At 47.7% G+C, this 18,839-nt stretch overlaps 1 protein-coding gene across 1 annotated transcript; it reads right to left on the bottom strand.

The window, feature by feature from the left end:
* Positions 1–1,413: 1,413 nt before the first annotated feature.
* Positions 1,414–18,432, bottom strand: pitpnb (phosphatidylinositol transfer protein, beta). Its single transcript, XM_086152663.1, has 11 exons — positions 18,373–18,432; positions 11,750–11,780; positions 9,860–10,005; positions 8,904–8,995; positions 8,564–8,571; positions 8,206–8,280; positions 7,962–8,045; positions 6,030–6,107; positions 5,851–5,955; positions 4,792–4,914; positions 1,414–3,138 (listed from the first exon to the last, which is right to left on the bottom strand). Exons 1-11 carry the CDS (start codon positions 18,390–18,392, stop codon positions 3,088–3,090), a joined length of 813 nt encoding a protein of 270 aa, XP_086008789.1. The 5' UTR covers positions 18,393–18,432; the 3' UTR covers positions 1,414–3,087.
* Positions 18,433–18,839: the final 407 nt, after the last annotated feature.

Here is an 18,839-nt window from a genome sequence, read left to right as displayed (position 1 = left end):
CCCCGTTTGGCGTGTTCGAGTTTCTGCGTACGCCTTTCGGGTTGAATATCTTGAGGATCGACCGCGGCGTCCCCAGAGCACCTCGCGGCCTCATTATCGGTGATCGATGTCTCGGGGCACCGCATTTCACCGTTGCCATCGAAGGCGCAGGCCGTGTCGGAGTTCCCTCGCCCGGCATTGGTCAAGGGGTTGCAGGAGTTCTGGACTCCGGAGCGGGTTCGGGCTTTCGACGGGCCCGTTTGGGGCCCGGTAGCGTTGATGACCGATGCGTCCGGCGTTTTTTTAGCGGCAAATTGCAAATACCGCGTTTCCGACGGAGCTGTTGGCCGTGCATCTGGCGACGCGTCGCTTTCCTTCACGGCGTATGTGGACCACAAACTGCTGACATTCGCCAATTCCAGCCAGGCGTTTCGACCCGTCCCCCCTTTGCGGGGCGTTAGCCACCTGCTCAAAGTGGTCGATGCAACCACAAGGTGGCCGGAGGCGTTCCCGTCGTCCTCCACCACTGCCGCAGACCTGTCTCGGGCTTTTCTGTCTTCTCGGGTCGCCCGTCTCGCCTCTGGGGACAACGGCACACCCCACAACGGCGTTCCACCCTGAGGCTAGCGGCTTGTGCGGGTGCACAAGTATTAAACTCCTCCACGCCTCCGCCATCTTTTCCGGTTGAAACACCGCAGTATCGTAATACGTGACAAAAATTGTTTTCTTGTCATTTTTAAGAAAATTCTGAATTGAGTTTATCTCCAAACAGGACGAACCGGATTTTGAGAACCGCCACTTTTTCTCGTGTGATGGAACATATCATTGGTTTTTGAATGTCAGCGGGTGTGTTCAAGAAGAATCAGACACAGAAGAGGCTGCACGTCCATTCTCTTATTTGTTCAAATTTATTAGATATTCTGTTGTGTTCCATTTTCTAGACCTTCCATCGCAGCCCGCGAGCTGCCAAACAAAAGAAAGGAACTAATTGTACATTCACTAATTCCCCTGAATTTTGCCATTTTTCTTCTTCTTTTTTTTTTTTTTTTTAAGTCAGAAAAGAGAAAATCGAGTACATTGTGAATCTTCGTCTTTCAAAAACAAAAGAAAACATGAAAGAAAAAAAAACAGCAGTTCTTTTTATTTTTTTTTTTGCAAGTGTGTATTCATGATTACAAGAAAGAAAACAGTATTTTTGGACTCCGTCCCTCCCTGCCCCCCCGACGGCCTGGCCGGCATCCGACTGAATGAGATGCAGCCTTTTCCTTCTCCCGGTCTGCAGGGCGACGCCCCTCCAGCTGGCCTGGGTGGAGGCGTCGCCCTGCAGAAAGTCTTTGGCGACGCCAGAAAGAAATAAAAATTAAAAAAAAAAAAAGCAAAACCCGCATCGGAGATGGTTTTGTTTTTTTTTTTTTTTTCCACGCGGGAGGATAAGGAGGGAAGAAACAAACGGAAAAAAAAAAGAAAAAGCTAGACCCACCCCCCCGCCCCGGGGTCGCGGTGCGTTCACAAGCGTGAATGAGGTACAGTTTCCGAGAGGTTTGACCGACTACAGTTTTGGCGCATACGAGTGCACGTGAAAGACGCCCGGGGTCAGAGAGAGGCAGCGACGCCCGCCGCCTCCGTGACCCCGCTCGCCCTAAAAGTTCAACAACTGACTCTGAACTCAACAAGCGTTCCGGAGAGCAGACGCCATATTTTCACCACCGATAAAAACAATGATCCGGGGAAAAAAAGGGGATGGGACGCGCAGCGGGAACGACCGCGAAGACGCAAATCGGGCGCCGTCGAACAAATTCTCTTTAAAAAAGAAGGAACCGCCTGGAGAACGTCCGGCTCGGACTGAATCCGGGGAACCCAGACGGCGAGAACCCGCGGGGGGACGCCGCAGGTTAACGTCCAAGAAACAAAAGAAACCCTTTTCAGCTTTCCAAGACTTTTAAGGATGTTAGTTTTCCCGTGACCGATCTGGCGTTGCATCTAACGGGAACGGGGTCTCCTGCACGGCGTCCAGCGATGCCGCGGTTCTAAAGATCGGCGTTACAATATGAGCAGAACGAGCCGCCCCTTCAAGTGCGCTCGTGCGGTTTCGTCCGATTCGTTTGTAAAAGTACACTTATGACGCGAACGTGCACAGAAAACCGCGAGGGGCAACTCGGGAAACAAAAAAACACAAAATAATTGTTCGGGTGAAACCGTGAGAGTCGACGTGGGCAAGTTGGTTAAAAGGGGAAGAAAAAAAAATAAAAAGCTAAAACCATCAATTAAGCCGAGACGACGTGAAATATTAGTTTTTTCAGCGGCGGTTGTTGGGTCATGTGACCCCCCCCCCCAAAAAAAGGGAGGGTCGTCCGGATAATCGGGTCGAAGCCGATTCGGCGCCGATCAATGCACTTCCTTGGAGGGCGGGTGGGTTCAATCAATCAATCAATAAACCAATCGATCCGCTGCGAGAGGTCAAACATAGCTGTGGATTGAGCGCCAATTCAAACAGGCAGATTTTGAAGGAAAAAAAAAGAAAGACAAAAAGACGAGGGGGGGCTAGACGGATAGCTTTCTGGGCAGAAATAGAAAGACAGACATTATAGTACAAGGGATGAGGGGTTCCACACCTGCTCCAGTCACCTTCTGTTTTGGTTCCTTTCCTGGACGAACGCGTCTAAAAACATTCCAATTGGAATCGAGAAAAAAAAAAAAAAAAAAAAAAGGCTCTCGACTTTCGCGTGTTTTTAAATCACACCTGGATAAAAACAAAGCCCGTCGTCGTCATGATCGGCTAACGATTACAAGTCAGGCAATTTAACGATCTGTGCAAAGAGGTTTTTTTTTTTTCTTTTTTTTTCCTGTTTTTTCCCCTCGATACGTTTGCAAAACCCATTTTTTTTCATGTTTTTTTTTTTTTTTTTCTGCGTGAACAGGAGGCGTGTGAACGGGGTGGGATCTGTACAGTACTGTTAACCAAACGAGTCAAACCCCCCGATGAATGGCGTGAGACAGGAACGAGGAGAGGCGACGCCGCCCCCCCCCCCCCGGGGATTCCCCCGTCGGTCGGCGGGGGGACGTCGGGTCTCCGATGACATCGTCGCGACAGGGTTTGGTTGATTTGCCTCATTGCTCGTAAGCGGCACTGGTGCCTCGAATCGGACCTGTTTTACGCAGCTGGGAGAGAACAAGGAAAACACAAAGAAACAAAGAGAGGAAGAAGTTAGTGCCTTTTTTTTTGTGTTTTTGTTTTGTGTGGGCCTCGTTTGACCAGAGAAAGCACATGCGGGGAAACGGCTTCACTTTGGATCAAATCAAAGAAACAAGTGAAAACAAAGGAAACGAGATTTCGGGACGTCAGATTGCAAGAAGTTAGGAGAGCGGTAGAAAGAGAAGGACACACACGTGCACACACGTGCACACACGTGCACACACGCGCACACACGCGCACGCTGCGACCCTGCTCTTCACGGCTGCTCCGGAGGCATCAAAAATAAAAACCTGGGCGACGACCGCTGGCCGGTCACGGCGCCCCAATGTTCCCGTTAGATCGGACGACTTTATCTTTTTAGCGTTGGCCTGGAGCAGCTGCGGCCGAAGAACAGAGCCGGCGAGAACGGGTTTTAAAAAGAAATAGAACGATGACGACGAGATGGTAACAGTGAGCGGGTCCAGGAGTGGACAAACAGGCGGGAGATGGCGGCCAGACAGAATCCCCCCGTGGCGGCGGCGGCGGCGGCGACGACGCCGCCTTTTCCCGTGCGGAGACTTACTCAGCCTGCCTCTAGTGTTTGACCTACAGCCACGGGCATCTACTCGTCCGTCGCAGAGGTGCCTCGCACGTCTCCCTTCTGACGCATCTACGTTCAGGGGGCGAAAGGGGGAAGGTTAAATCGGGCCGGCGGGCCGGCGAGATCGGCGCCTCCGCCGCAAAATGGTGAAACTTCGGCCGCTTTTTTTTTGTCAAAGACAAATCGGGTGAATTGAGAAAAAAAAAAGGTGGATCTGCTCGATGGACGTTCAGGAAGGGCGACGTGAGGAAGCCCGGACGGAGCGGCGACGGGAAATGGCGACGGCAGGCCTTCTGAGAGCTTTGAAAATGGTTTAAAAACACCAAACCGCAGGTCATCGCTAAGAATCCTCGGCGTCCCTGCTGTCAGGCCACGTCCATTCTGTTTACCTCCGTTAAAGAGTTGGCTTTCCAGGGCTCATCCCACAGAGCCTGGAGCCGGGAAGGGGAGACTTGGAAGCATCTTTGAGGAATCTACAATCCAGTCCCGCCGCTATCCGATCCGATCGATGACAGAACTCAAGAAAACGGACTGGCCGACACCTCAGACGGAACCGGGACTCGTCAGACGCTTTGCGTGGAGTTGGAATTGCTTTGGTTGCGGTTCCTAGAACCTTACAGGAACCAGGCTATTTCTTCTGGCGCTTTCTGTGCTGGAAGCGAGAACCGCTGTCTCTTTGCGCTTCTGGGAACTGAGGCGAGCTATAAGCCCCGCCTCCTGGGGAGCGCCCTTTTTAAAACCTATCCTGGTCCATGACAGAACATCTACATTTCCACGCGGGATAAGAAACATGACGAGCTGACGGTAGGATACCTACGACACTTCAGCCCGTCCCGTCTGGTCGTGCAAAACTAAGTCGGCTCCCCCGGAGGAGGCCCGTTCCTGGAACCCACGTCCGGCCGGGCCGTTTTTAGGACGATTCGGCCCCGTAAGCATCTCGCGCTTCCGTTCCATCAAAACTCACGACGAGAATGTTTACGGCCTTCCCGGCCCTCCGTCTAGGTCTATCTGGAGCGTGTCCGGCGGCGGGATGCGTTACCTCCTCCAGCTCTTTCTGAGTCTCCTCCTCCATCCGCCGGATGTCCTCCATGGTCAAACCCACCCATTTGTCGACCCAGCAGAACAGCTGGCGGTGGAAATTGGTGAAAATTCGCTTCTCTTGCTGCGGAAAAGGGGGAAGGCGAGAGCTCGGTTAGAGACGGGCTCCGGAGCCGCGAGCCGCCGCGCTGAATTAGACAATTACGTTTGGCGATTTATTTCCCTGGACCCGCGGGCGCTGGGATGGCGATGAACCTTAAACTATGTCTCCCTCTAGTGGCCAACATTGAGACCCACAGTGTCAAAATCCTCTGGTCTCGCCGAATGGACTTGAATTTCTTCACGAGAAGATGTTACGGCCCTGTTACGGTGTCTTCTCTTCTGATGACCCGTGGGGAGGTCCCCAATAGAACTGACAGGTTTTGGGCGTGTCTGAGTCCACGTGCAGAAGCTCGGTGTCAGGGGGTTGTTATGGTAACGGAGGGGGAGATGACACACGGGTCAGGATTGAGAAGAACGAGGTAGAAACGTTCAGCGCTCACCTCAACAGGATCTACTCCCTCACCACATTCACCTTCGCATTCGACAAGACGGAAGCCCGAACATGAAGATTGACAGCCGCCCCCTTCAGCACAAACCGGGGGGAACCGGAACGGAGAACATCCCATCCGCCGCTGAGGGAAGCAAGACCGAGAAACAACGCCTTGGCCACTCCAACCGGGCCTTCGCCAAATCGGGAACGTAGAACAGGAGGCATCATGACGTCTACATCAGAAACAACCTCTGCACAAATGGATGGTCCAGGAGAGGAGAGCCACCACCTCCAACCAGCGCCTCCTCTTACAGCTCGCTTCTGCAGGTCAACTCTTCCACCCAAAACACCTGGCGCTACAGCTTTCTTTTTGTTTTTTGGAAGAAAAAGCATTCCTTAAAACACTCTGGGTGTTTTTAAGATTCTGCGAGTGACTGTTGCCCAAGACTCAAACCTTAAGACTCACTGAAAGCAGGGCTCGTCTTTGGAGCCCTTCTACACGGCAAGCTGCCAGGCGGCGAACGTTACCCTGTGGATGAAATTCTCCACTTTGGTTTGCAGCCCCCACCACCGGAACTTGACGGTGACCAGTTTGTACGCACACATATAAGGACAGTCTGTCTTCAGCTCGTTCTGCAAAAAAGGAGGACAAATGCTTCGTCAGCAGGCGGGCGGATTTGGCGTCCGCGCACGGCGCGTCTCGTCACCTTCCACTCGGGGCCCAGGGGTCCTCTGCCCGTCTTGCTGGAGTGGAAAAGAGCGGGGTCTTCTTCTGGCTTGTAGTCCTGCGACACAAAGGGGAGAGACGTTCCCGTCGTCACGGTCAGGAAGCAAAGCTCGGCCGTGCTCGGGCAGGAAACCCCCCGAAATCAGGCCCAGAACCTCACAAAAAGATGACTCCCGGGACCAAAACAAGGTTTTTCCCCCAAGAAAGTCATTTTTAGCTCTGAGTTTCGGGGCGAGGCAGAGGAGGCAGAGGAGGATGCCGATCGGTCCAAGCACGACGGGACGGGGGCCGGCAACTTGCCATTGGCCGCGTACCAAATGACCTTTGACCTCCGCCGCGGGAAACAAACGCGGTCACGCCGTCACACCCGCTTTGCTAGCTGCTAGCAGAGCGACACCGTCACGTGGTCAAATAGTGGATTCCCTCCACTGCCACATGGCTGGGTGGAGGTCTCTCTTTTTGAGATGTCGACAAAGAAAGAAAAATGACATGCGGAGGTGCTGATGTCAAACCGAACCGGGAAAAATACCTTTTCAAAAAGACGTGAATGAAAATCGGAACCTGTTAAAAATGACGGCCCCGTTCGCCGGCGAGGAGAAAAAAAACAAAACAAGATAATAATAAATAATGTAAAGATAAAAAAACGCGGCAGCAAAACCTTTGACGTTTTATTCGTGCGTTCATTTACTACTGGAATGCGAATCCACAAAACCTTTTCAAATTCCAGCTGGTATGTGAACAAGATGTCCCAGGTTCTATCACGCGTTCTACCGTCGATCGGAAAAATTTGTTTCCGACGTCTTTTGCGAGATCGCCCGCCCGCCCGCCCCCTCCCCTGCCGATGGCCGGTTGTGGCGTTTTAATCCACGCGATCTGTCGGGAAACACGTTCGGGGGGTGAAAACCTGCGGCAGATGGACGCTGGGGATTAAGCCCCGGCCTCCGTGCTGATCCACTTAAGTCATTATTGGACAGAAGCTCACAGGAGAAACTTTGACCCTTCTGGGTGGAGGCGGCTCCGCACCTCCTCCTTCCAGTCCTACCACCGCAGCGACAAGGCAGAAAGGTTCCAGCGTGAGGTCTGAACCCCCCGACCCTGTCAGACGCTTTTCCGCAGCCCCGTCTTTTAATTCCTGGATCTGACAAAGCACCTATTTCAGAGGACCAGAATGTTCTGATAGGCACTAAATTAGCTTTAGCTGATCACTTACCCCCATGTGAGATTCGTGTTTTTGCTAGATGCAAATACGCAAAGTATAAAACAAAATAAGACAAGACACTCTGCACTGTTTGTAAAAAGAGTATCGTTTGGTTTGTATTGGAGTACATTCCTTCTCACGACTGCTAATCATGCAGTAATGCAGTAAGTGGAATAATAAAACACAACCATTCATAGAGACGTACAACCATTCATCACTTAGACATCCACCTGCCCCCTGCAGATGCTCCAACCACGCCGAGATACGAGGCAACGCCGAAATATTTAAGAATAGCAATGTTTCATGGCACCACGACGGCGTGACGGCGGACGAAATGTTTTTTCAAGACGTTGAAAAACAAGAAGGTGCACGCCAATCCCACAGGGAGTGCGTGTCACAGAATCCACCCCGGAACGCATCGCGAAGGAGATTCTTTCCTCTCCGTCCACTTTTTGTCTCCTTGCTAAACGTTCGACCCGCTCTTTCGGACCGGAGGGAGCGAACGCCCGCACGCACATGCGTCCGGCTGCGTCATCGCAATAAGCGGGCGACAAACGTGACATCAACAAGCATCCTGGGGCTCCTCGGGGGCCTCGGCCCGGATCGACGGGCTCTGGCTCCGACCCCGAACAGAAGGGAGGGCCTCCGTCGTGCCGCGAGTCCACTGCCTCATGCGTTACCATGGCGACCTGCATCTCCAGGGCCAGAACTCACCCCCGCCGCCACTTCCTCTTTGTTTGCGATGTCTATGGGAACCACCTCCACTGTCTTCCACGTCGTCTCGTCCAGATCGTGGACCTGGAGGACACACACACACACACACACACACACACACACACACACACAGTAGAGCGTTCAAACAGTCAGATGGATATCTGGAAACCATATATATATGTTGAAGCCTCCCAAAAAAAAAAACAAAAGAGTCTTTTATTCACACGTCAAACGGTTCACTCACATTTTCTATTGTTCCCATGTCGGGTTTGTGCCACGTCTCGATCTTGATCATGAAGTCGTCCTTCATGTACTCGTTCTGGAAGCAGCAGAGGGGCCGGAGGGGAAAGGGGGGGTCAATCCACCCCCTTTTTCTGAGCGGGTGGGAGTCGAGGCCGGCAGATCTTGGCCTCGGTCCCGGAGGACACCGCGCACGCATCAGCTAAATCCAATTAGCAAATCGGACGTTTAGGCCAAAATGGCGCCCGCGGCAGCAAAGTCCAGGCCCCGGACCAGAAGCGGGTCCGGGGCCTGGAGCGCCGGCGGTTTCCCGGCGGAGCCGGGCCTCGACTCACACAAACAAGCAGAGAAGTTCGACTCACCGTCACGACTGCAGGTGGAGGGGGAACACAGGGGAGGAGAAGGAGAGGAGGGAAAAATTAGACATTCATCACATTCAAAGAAACAACTCAAGATCATTAAAAAAAACATGAAAATACGAGATTGGTACTCAAAACACAGCTTAGAACGGAAAAGGTTTTGCCCCCCAGCGGGCCGGACGGGATTCTTTTCTTTGACATTTCGGTCGCAGCGTTCGCAGGATTGCAGGAAGGTGTGTTTGTTGGCTGAATGCTGGCGTTTGGCTGGTGACCGCTGCGACTCAGTTCCATTCCCCATGAAATAATAATGAAAGAATGCGTGAAAAGAAAAGGTCCTACTCACTGGTACGACAGTATGGATAGGCGTTCCAAGCCTTTTCATGAAACACTAGCGCTCCCTCTGGTGCGATCATCTTCACGTAGCCCGGGACTTTACTGCGGAGGGAGAAAGATTCACTTATTACCTACAAGTTGAAGCGACAGGAAGTCAACGGCTGGCTTTAACAAACCTTGTTCGGCACAAGGCGCACTTTTGGTTTCAGGGAGAGAAATAAAATATAAAATAATATGCCATAAATATGAATAAAGGCCACTGGTCATCATGTGACTTGGTAGTCGATGACTAGTTGGCTATTGGAATAGTTCATACTTGAATCTCTATTGCATATCAATTCTAATTACATTGGACAATGTTTGTTTGATTAAAAAACGGAATAAAATAAATGATCCGTGTCGTCCCAAGCCGACCCTTTTGTATTTGCCGTTCTGCGATGAGAAACTCATCGATCCTGTTCTTTTCTTTTTAAATTCACTCTAGGTGTATAAATATCAGCAGTTCGCAGGTTGGAAATAGTTCAAAACAGCATCTCATGTTTCAGATCAGAGGTTTTTGTTTTTATAAAAGGAGTGTTTCTGTCTTGTTATTGGCCGACAGCGGCAAAGAGCTTCCGTCTCCAAACTACTTGTATTAAAAAATTCCTTCCACCGCTCATAGGAAATGACATCACTTTATTATCTTGTTTGTTTTTTAAAGTTACCAATAAAAAACCGCTCCCGCCGTAAAATGTGAAATCATCCAGGCTCCATCCAAAAGGGGCCGGGACACGTGTGAGAATACATGTCAGAATAACTGGGAGCGGAGCGCTTCTGCTTCTGCTGCTCCGACAGTGAAGGAGAAGATTGGAACTCCGGGTTTGAGGGATCTGGGCCTGGATCTAACCTGCCGTTCCTTCTTCCTGGTGGATTTAAACACCGCCTGACCGCTATTCCTTCCATCGGCGCCTGAGCTCCGTGACTTGCCTCTTTAGGTGGTATATTTTGTGTGTGTACTGCCCCTTCTCGCCGTCCTTCTCGTAGGGTTCGTTCTTCAGCACCTCGATGCCTTCGCCTCCGCCCGTCTCATTCTTGCTGGCCTCAGCCACCGAGTACAGCTGCCCTACTTGATACTGGGAGATCCAAAGAAGAACATGCAGATAGGATTGATTAGAGAAGCGAAGACTGAGCAGCTCCAGGGTACGTGATGAAAAGAAAAGTGTAAAAGAAGGAAAGTACAGTAGAACCTCAGCTCACAAATTGAATTTGTTCTTTGACTTTTGTTTTCAAACCGAAACGTTCATGAACCGGATGGATGTTTCTTATTGGAATCATCCCATGGATCCGTTCTCCAGCCACCTAAACACACCGCGCTCTTATCAAACCTTTCATGGGTTTATTTGTGGCAAAAAATACCGAAAGGAATTAAAAGATAACCTCCCATGTTACCGTTTCTGGTGTTCTATCTCTTCTTTCCAGCACTTGTACTCAATGCTTCCTTCACTAAATCAGCAAAAGTAAAGCCTTCTTGCGTGTGAAACCCTCGCCACCGCCATCTCCAGCAAGCAACACCGCTCTCGCGATTAGATACTACTTCCTCCTTCAGGTCGATTCTAACTTCTTTTAGCAATTTTAAAAAGCACAAAAGCATTAAAACAGTAGAACGCATCGATGACGGCGTAAACATCCCATAGTAGCACGCATGACTGCTGCTAAGCGACATCGCCACAACACGGAAAGCCTATGAGTTTGTTTGTGTTTGTGCACCGAGGCTAGTTTCCTGCCGGATTCCAAATTTGATCCGAAACTCTCTTTCTTGCCCGTTATTCCTTCCTTCGTAATTAGGGGACGTTCGTGAGCCGAGGTTCTTCTAAAAGTCTTCTTCTACCCAGCAAATCAAACCCTTCTGATGTTTTTAAAATCTATTATTCCATTTATGGGATTTTAAGAGTTGCTTTTTTAATTGGAGTTCTTTTCCCTGGTGGGAGATCACTTTCACATGTGTGTGTGTTAATAATCGGCGTGTGTTTTCCTTCGCACCGTTAAGTTTGGGCATGACCCCGGCTTTCCGAATCGAAACGAATACGCCCGACAAAAATAAACAACATTTACGGTTCTTGTTCCCTACCGGCCCCGTTCTTTTTTTGAAGAGGCAAAAAACGAAATGATTTCTCATAAGGCTCGCCATGAAGCCCCGTTTCGGAGGGCAGGCGGTTTACGGCAGGGCCCGGTTCCGGTGCCCGCGGACGCCGGCACCGGCCTGTCACCGCGGTAACAAAGGCCATTGTCCGAGATGGCCGGCCGCGGTCAGACTCACCGCCGGTAGTTTTAGCAATGCCTTATTCTATCAAGGACTCCAGTTGGGTCACTTTTTGCTCACTTTTGATGTTGACAAAAACCAGCAGTGCGTGGGAGTGCTGACGCTAACACTCGCTTTTTATTACCAGACTGAGATTCAGGCACTGGAAACTATTTCTCCTAAAAGAAAAAAAAAAAAGCATTTTCTTGTGAAACTGCCTTTTAATTTTTTGGTTGATTTTCAATCTGGAAGTTTTTTGTTTTTTTTTTAAAAAAGGCTAGTTACTAAGAGCACGGTGAGCGACATGACATTGCTAACTAGCGACAAGATAAGAGCCGAGATGACCTCATTACACATATATATTTACGCTAACTACTGCTGCTAATGGCTTGTACAGAACTGTTTTCACTTCAAAATAATCCATGCAAAAAGCTCGGTAGTACCTAGATTCAAAAGAAAAACAAAACCTTTTTTCTATACTTTGTATGTTGCTGTGACGCTAGCGACATATTGCGGCTAATAGTGATGATAGAGAGGGATTGGATTCAACAGGCGGTTGCACGTGCAGTTCTACTCACCTCTTCCACGGAGATCGGCAGCACCACGCGGCTGCAGGCCGGGCCGGGCGAGGGGAGGCGAGGCGGGAAAAGACAGACACCAGTGATATGTCAGTAGTTTGTTGAGGAAAACAAGAGTGGAACGTCAAGGCAAGCGGTTACATATTAACCGTGGCCGGGGAATAGCCGGATACATACTGTGGACTGCTAAAAATAAACCTCAGGGATCAAGATCCCGCTGGTGTGAAGCCACGAAAACGGGTGAAAGCTGAGTCATGATTTCATGACAGTACGGCCGTGATTTTCCAAATCCCAGCGCAGACTTCATGGTGGATATAATTCTTAAAAGAGGTCCTGTGAATGTATCCGTCACTAATAAACTATAAAACGGCGTAACCGGGACCAGAGACGGTTTAAATGACACCTTTGGTCAATCGGGCGATGAAAATGTCAGACAGTGGGGGAAAAAAGTAGATCTGAGCCCGACCACAAATCCTCCCCACTATATAATAAAACTCCGGCCCGACAGACTGTTTTTTACTCCATTTAACAAGCATCTCTCAGCATTTCCCGAGGCGGGGAACACTTTCTTTGGGTCGGTTTCCGGCGGGTATGGCCGCAACGGCGTTCGACTAATAGCCGACGAATGGTCAAAGCAACTAAATTAGTAGCCGCCGGCTCGCGGCGTCTTTCCACGGAGAGCCGAAGCCGACCCACGTGGCTCAGAGGGAGACATCTTGCTTTTCCTGAATCCTGGACGCGACGATTGCGTCATCGACGATTGCGACTCTCGGGTATTTAGTCGTTGGCTTCACAAACTTTGCTCTCTAAACTTAAAGGTTAAACTTAAGTTCAATAAACTTTGTTGTGTAAAGAAAATATAGTTTATTGCTGTCCTAATCTGACTAGTCAACCAGGCTTGACATGAGTTGATCTGTCTTTCGTGTCAGCTCCTTTACAGAATGAAATCTGCAGCGGCTATGACACGCAAACACTGAAAATTTAAAATAGACACCCTTTCAGTGTGAAATGGGGAGTGGCTTCTTCAAAACTGGTTGACAAAACAAATAAATAAAAAGAAAACAGGTTCTTTTCCACACTGGCAACACTTTCTCGGTATCAACAACATCCATGAAAATCGTATAAAAATGCAGGACTGGAGAGACAGTCTGCGCAGGGATGTTGCAGCTTCATGTTGGAATGAGGGGTTTCCCCAAAACTCTTTTTGGGTAGTTTCCTGCTCCTAACTTTGTTCAAAAAGTCCTTTGCAGGTTTGATGAGTGGCAAATAAAAAGGAAAACAGAGCGAGTTATAAAGCTGGCTTCAGACGGCGCACACCCAAAACAAGCAGGGTTGCAGAAATACAAAGCCTAAAATGTCTATTGAGACATATAACTGGAGGCACGTGTAAATAAATTTAAAGCTGCAAAATCAAAGATTACAAAAAAAGGATAATGTGCAAATTGACTCATAAAACAAAGGAATTCTGAACATCTGCGGGGTTTCTTTAAATTAGCTTTAGCATCTGTGTGGGGGGGTTTAAACTATGTAGAATAGCAGTAAAATGTGCCTGATTGGGACAGAGCTAGGATCAGAACCGCATTAAAACAAGAAACAAAAACAGTAAGAAAATAAATTACATTTTCATGTTTCCTGTGAAATCAAAAGAGGCTCGCGTTGAAAGGGATTCCACGCCGACAATCGTACATGATAGACATTGACAAAAGTAGACAAGCAATAAGAAAGAAAGAAAGAGAAAAAAAATGATCAGTTTCAGCTGATTCTGGTCCAAAAACTGAATGACTGCCTTTAGGATTTTGTAATACAGTTTTCTTTTTAGCAGTTGCACAAAAAGGGTCACACACACACACACACACACACACACACACACACACACACACACACACACACACACACACACACACACACACACACACACACACACACACACACACACACACACACACACACACACACACACAATTCTAGAGTATTATTGACTAATAGACGAAATCCATCCTTGAACCAGCTGTCACTGCTTATCTAAAAAATATGGTTTAATTTATGACTTTTTATTGACGCACCAAGATTGTGGTGCGGTCAGGAAAAAAAAATAAATATATATATATATATATATATATATATATATATATATATATATATATATATATATACACACACAATTTTTTTTAAACATTTAAAAAGACAAAACATTTTTTTAATGTAAAAAAAAAACAAAACAGCAGTGAGTCATGTTTGTGACCCCCAAAGCAAAACACACCAAAGCATCAATTTCTAAGTCAATTTTTGAAAATTGAAAAAAAAAAAAAAAAAGGAAAAAAAAAAAAAGGAATAAAAAAATTCAAATTAAAATCAACAAGGATCCTGTTCTCTCCGGTTTATAAGAGTATACGAATCATTATCAGTTATTGATATACTGCGGTGAAACCCTCGATTGTGTGGTTAGGAAAACGCCTCCGGGTCCAAACATGCCTCATTTACTGAAAATCCCAAGTCGTCACTCGAACACGTCATGGATGGCGGCTGAGACAACCAAAAAACAAACAAACAAACAAACAAACAAACAAACAAACAAACAAACAAACAAACAAACGCTCGGTCCAGAGCCAGCAGGACGCTGAGAGGCGGAGGAAGGGAGGAGCCTCAGCAAAAGCCGAAAATTACCAGCGGCCTAATTCAATTGTGTCTGCAGCATCTACAAGAATACTGCCAAATATAGACGCCAAGGAGATTTGCCCGTCAGGGATGCAAATGACACGGCAACAGGTCTCGCATTTGTCCGATTTCTCTCTGGACAACTAGCTGACGGAGAACAACACATCTGCCGCTCAGGGATCATGTTATGCTAATGCTTGGCTAACCCGTGCAGCTGTGTTTCGCCCAAAGCCAGACCGTCTTCCGCTCAGGTTATTGCACGTGCGGTGGTTTGCGGGTTTTTGGGGCGCTGCAGAGTTACGGATGACCATATACTGCGCCGTCAGGGACCCTCTGCAAAATCCTAACTTTGGCATTTCAGTTCAGCCGGGACATCGGTTTGTCAACTCTTAAAATTTGTATATGCCACCACTCAGCTTATAAAAATGTTGACCCTGATGCAAAAATGATGGGAATTGGAGACTTGGGACATTATTTCCCAGGTATTTTTAGGTTTCAGAAGACCGGCCAATCACAGCCAGGTATTTCATGGAGGGGGCGGGTTTGATACAAATATGTCCAAGAATCTTCAGGAATCTTTGTAAAAACAATATGGGCACCGCCAACATGGTGGGCCTAAGACACTTGAGGTTTTCATTTCCTGTCACATGATAAAATCTAACTTAAAATCTTCTGCTTCATCTATGTAGAAGACTTCTGACCATATCTGGTAGCATAACGTCACCTGATTTGATTTTTCAGACCTTCAGTGCAACGTCACTCCACCCCTTTGGTCTGGTGCCCGTCCCATTGCATGTTCTCGTCTCTGGTCCCGAACCGCATCGGTTCCTTTACTACGATTGCCCGCAGGAGATGGCAAACGTTCGTAACATTCGTGTCTAAAATTCGCTATTTTATGTTTGACTTTAATTCTTAATAGCGCCTCGTGCGCCTCCCGGGAAAACCCGGGTTCTTTTGTACGAAGCTAACTTTCATTTCCAAGTTGGCTCGGATGACAACGTTGTCAGGATTCATTTATGCCTCATCTTACTCCACCCTCCACTTCCATGTATGCTAAGTGAGCGTGAAAGTGATTGACTGAAGCTGGAGGAAGCACTCTGTTGGATTCTTCACGGTGGTCATATATATCTCCCTTAAAGGAAAAATTCACATGGCCATGAATTCCAGAGGATATTTATTTTAAGATGAAATGCTGAAAACTTGAAACCAAAAAAAAAAACACGAGTTATGAATTCAAATTGATCTTCATAAACAGATGGCATCTTCCAGAAACACTCAGGCTGATAAAACACAGAAAGCTGTCGAGCCTAATGACAACATGAAACCCAGACTTTTTACACTTGGTTCTGTAGTATTAATAAGACCACCACGTAAATACTGCTGGAGACACACACACACACACACACACACACACACACACACACACACACACACACACACACACACACACACACACACACACACACACACACACACACACACACACACACACACACACACACACACACACACACACACACACAAACCAGTTTAAAAAATATTACAACAAACACACAGAGCCCTGCCACTGATTTAACAAACAGTGCAAGACTGCAGGCACAAAAACGCACAACGCGGAGGGAACTCCAGACGAGATGCAGAAGCTAATAAGAAAGATAAGGTCAAGAAAATCTTGCTGTAGCATCCCTAATAACACAAGCACAGATAACCATGACAGAACTCCATCTCTAAAGACGTGCCCAACAACAAAATGGCAACAACAATAAAACGCCATCTGCCTTTGAGATACAGGCCTATAAATAAAGTGCAATAAAGTTAGTACGAGGCCGATTCCTCGTCCTTCTCGGTGAGTCCGAATTGTCAAAGCTGTCGTGTGTGCCAACGGTGAAATGGGTAAGGCCGCACAGTCTCTTTGATTATTGATCACACCCAGTCATGGAGATGGTCTACACACCCGCGAAAGCCATTTAAGTGCACCTGCGCTACGTAATGTGATCCAACACAAGCGATCTCCTTATCTCGGACTGCAACTCGCTCCTCATCGCCTGGGTCTACAAAGGCTCAAGACGTACAGTTTATATCATTAACCTGCACAGGTGTGATCGGTCAAACACGCAGCCCCCATAAACTTCATTTTGACACGCCGTTTTTTTCTTATGAACTCAAAGTGTTCTAGATGAGCCCATCTGCAAAACAAAGGGATATTTATCTGAAAGCGGTCTCTGTGTTGGGTACGCCGACGGAGCGGGGAATATTGACAATCGCGGCATACGCCGTATACTGAGATTTTCATGCTTTGCCGTCACGGACGAGGCCCAAATTTGCACAGCTATTCAATGAACTATATTAAGGTTCAATTACAATTTTCTCTGCCGTGTTGTGCTAGTCCGAGTTATTGAAGGATCATGTTTATTTGACGGCGAGGCCTAAGCAATGTGGAAAAAAGAGGTAAGTGGAAAACATATGTGATGGGATTTTTCTTTGCAAAAACCATCTTTAAAAATGCGAGCAATGACTAAACGGGTGCACTAAAACTATTTCAAACCACAAAAAGTCCATTATTTCACAAAGATCCGATAAGAAAACATCTTGATCCCCATAGGTGAAATTCTTCTGTCACGGCAGCGCAATTATAACAATATCCATAAAAAGGAGTATAAATAAAAGATAGCAAAAGAGATCCGCAAAAAATGTCTTTCATACTGTTCCACTAAACAACATAAGCCAATATCAAATCAGACTGTTCTGTCAGGGCTAATACAATGCAGAGCAATACTTCAGATTTAGAGAAAAACAAACTCAATTACGTCTTTATTACTGGAAAACTGAGTGTATAACATGAATTAGGTCCCGACCCGACGCCCAAAACAACAGATTTCTGACTAAACGACACGAAGGTGAGTGTGTTCTCTGGCTGTACGTCAACATAATCCTAGGATGTGACATTGGATCTTCTCAGAAGGCTGCAGGACAACCAGACCGCGGCTGAACTTCGCACTACAGCTGACAACAAGGGTGGGGGCAGCTGGAGCTAAGCTAACCACACATCCTATGGCGACAACAGGTACCCGCTAAGCGGAGCGGGTTGCGGTTCGCCACGCCGGGGGTGCCGGCCACGCAGGTGCCGGCTGTGTTTTCTGGGTGACCGTGACGGAGAGGCGACCCACGCCACGCAGGTCCCTCACAACGGAGAGGGTTACGCTCGAAGCCACCGCTACTAGCTTGAATTAAGCAGCCAGTTAAAGGGCCAATTAACTCTGGTGCTAGCTTAAAGTACCAGCAAAGTAACGGTAGTTAAGACCTCCCGGAATCCAGAACGATCACAAGCTATTTAGTGTGGGCCAGTGCGGTGGAATAATGACTAAACTTTCTCCCAGTGCCGTGTTAGAATGGGAAAACACCACCTGTTCAAAGTTACATATCTACATTTCGTGAAGCCCCTGGTCAGAGGAGTCTCATGCTAGCCGCTGGCCGCTGCTAAGGCTAGCTTAGCCTGTTAGCATTACTGGTAAATCCGACGGAACCTTAATCTGTCACTCAGAGCTTAACATCACGGCACTTTAAAGACATGAAGAGCTGCTAACTGACTAGCTGAGCCATGGTTACCGACATTCCCAATCGTCAGAGTGTTAACTCGGGAAAAGTGTATTTTTTGGTGTGACGAGAGCAGCCTTTTTTTATGTAACTCATATTCATTCAGACGCCAATTATCCCCTCCGCTGCTACAACTCGGCGGCTAACATTAGCTTGTACTAGCAACGCCTAAAAAAGACCGGTGTGTCCCGTTATCCATGTCCCGATCCACCCTAGTCAAAGCTGCCTTTCGGGGCGCAACGGGGCTCCAAAATCCCCGCAATGAACGTCACAGACATCTTTACTACTCCCCAACAGACCCTCGGCCACATGTAAACGCGCTTTTCAAAACGCTAAAAGGCATTTTTTAGAAAAAAAACACACTCCAGACTCACTATTCCTTGATGAGCACCATCTTCGTCACCCGGGCTGCGGCTGCGCAGTGGGAGCCGACACCAGAAAGAATTATCAACAAGTTCGGCCCGCCCTCACGGAGCAATCTGATTGGCTGACGGCTCCACGCCATCAATCACGACTCGAGTCGCGTCATCCGGGTATTTTGAAAAGCAAAGAGTGGAATTGAATTATCATCAAAACAACAATAACAACAACATCAATATAATAATAATAATAATAATAATAATGATAATAATAATAATAATAATAGTAATAATAATATATAGCCGCAGGGAATCTCAAAATCTTTGTACTTGAGACCTTAAAACACTTTTATAGCCTTGACTTTGACACTTTATAGTTTTATTATTTTTATAGTTTATTCTCCCCCTTTTTTTGCTGTTTACACAATTTCCTACTATTATTTATTGTTGTTATGTTTTACTTGAAACTGGCACTACAATTT

The sequence above is a fragment of the Fistularia commersonii genome, chromosome 9 (assembly GCF_037954325.1).
Source record: "Fistularia commersonii isolate RoL2024-O1a breed Wild chromosome 9, RoL_Fcom_v1.0, whole genome shotgun sequence".
Classification (NCBI taxonomy): domain Eukaryota; kingdom Metazoa; phylum Chordata; class Actinopteri; order Syngnathiformes; family Fistulariidae; genus Fistularia; species Fistularia commersonii.
Note: the sequence above shows the minus strand (reverse complement) of the source record. Positions and strands in the feature narration are given on the sequence as shown.

Coding starts and splice junctions, on each gene's coding strand:
- pitpnb (XM_086152663.1), bottom strand. CDS start 18,392: ATGGTGCTCATCAAGGAATA. Junction 11,781..18,372: donor ATGGTGCTCATCAAGGAATA/GTGAGTCTGGAG, acceptor CCCGGCCTGCAG/CCGCGTGGTGCTGCCGATCT. Junction 10,006..11,749: donor TGCCGATCTCCGTGGAAGAG/GTGAGTAGAACT, acceptor TGGATCTCCCAG/TATCAAGTAGGGCAGCTGTA.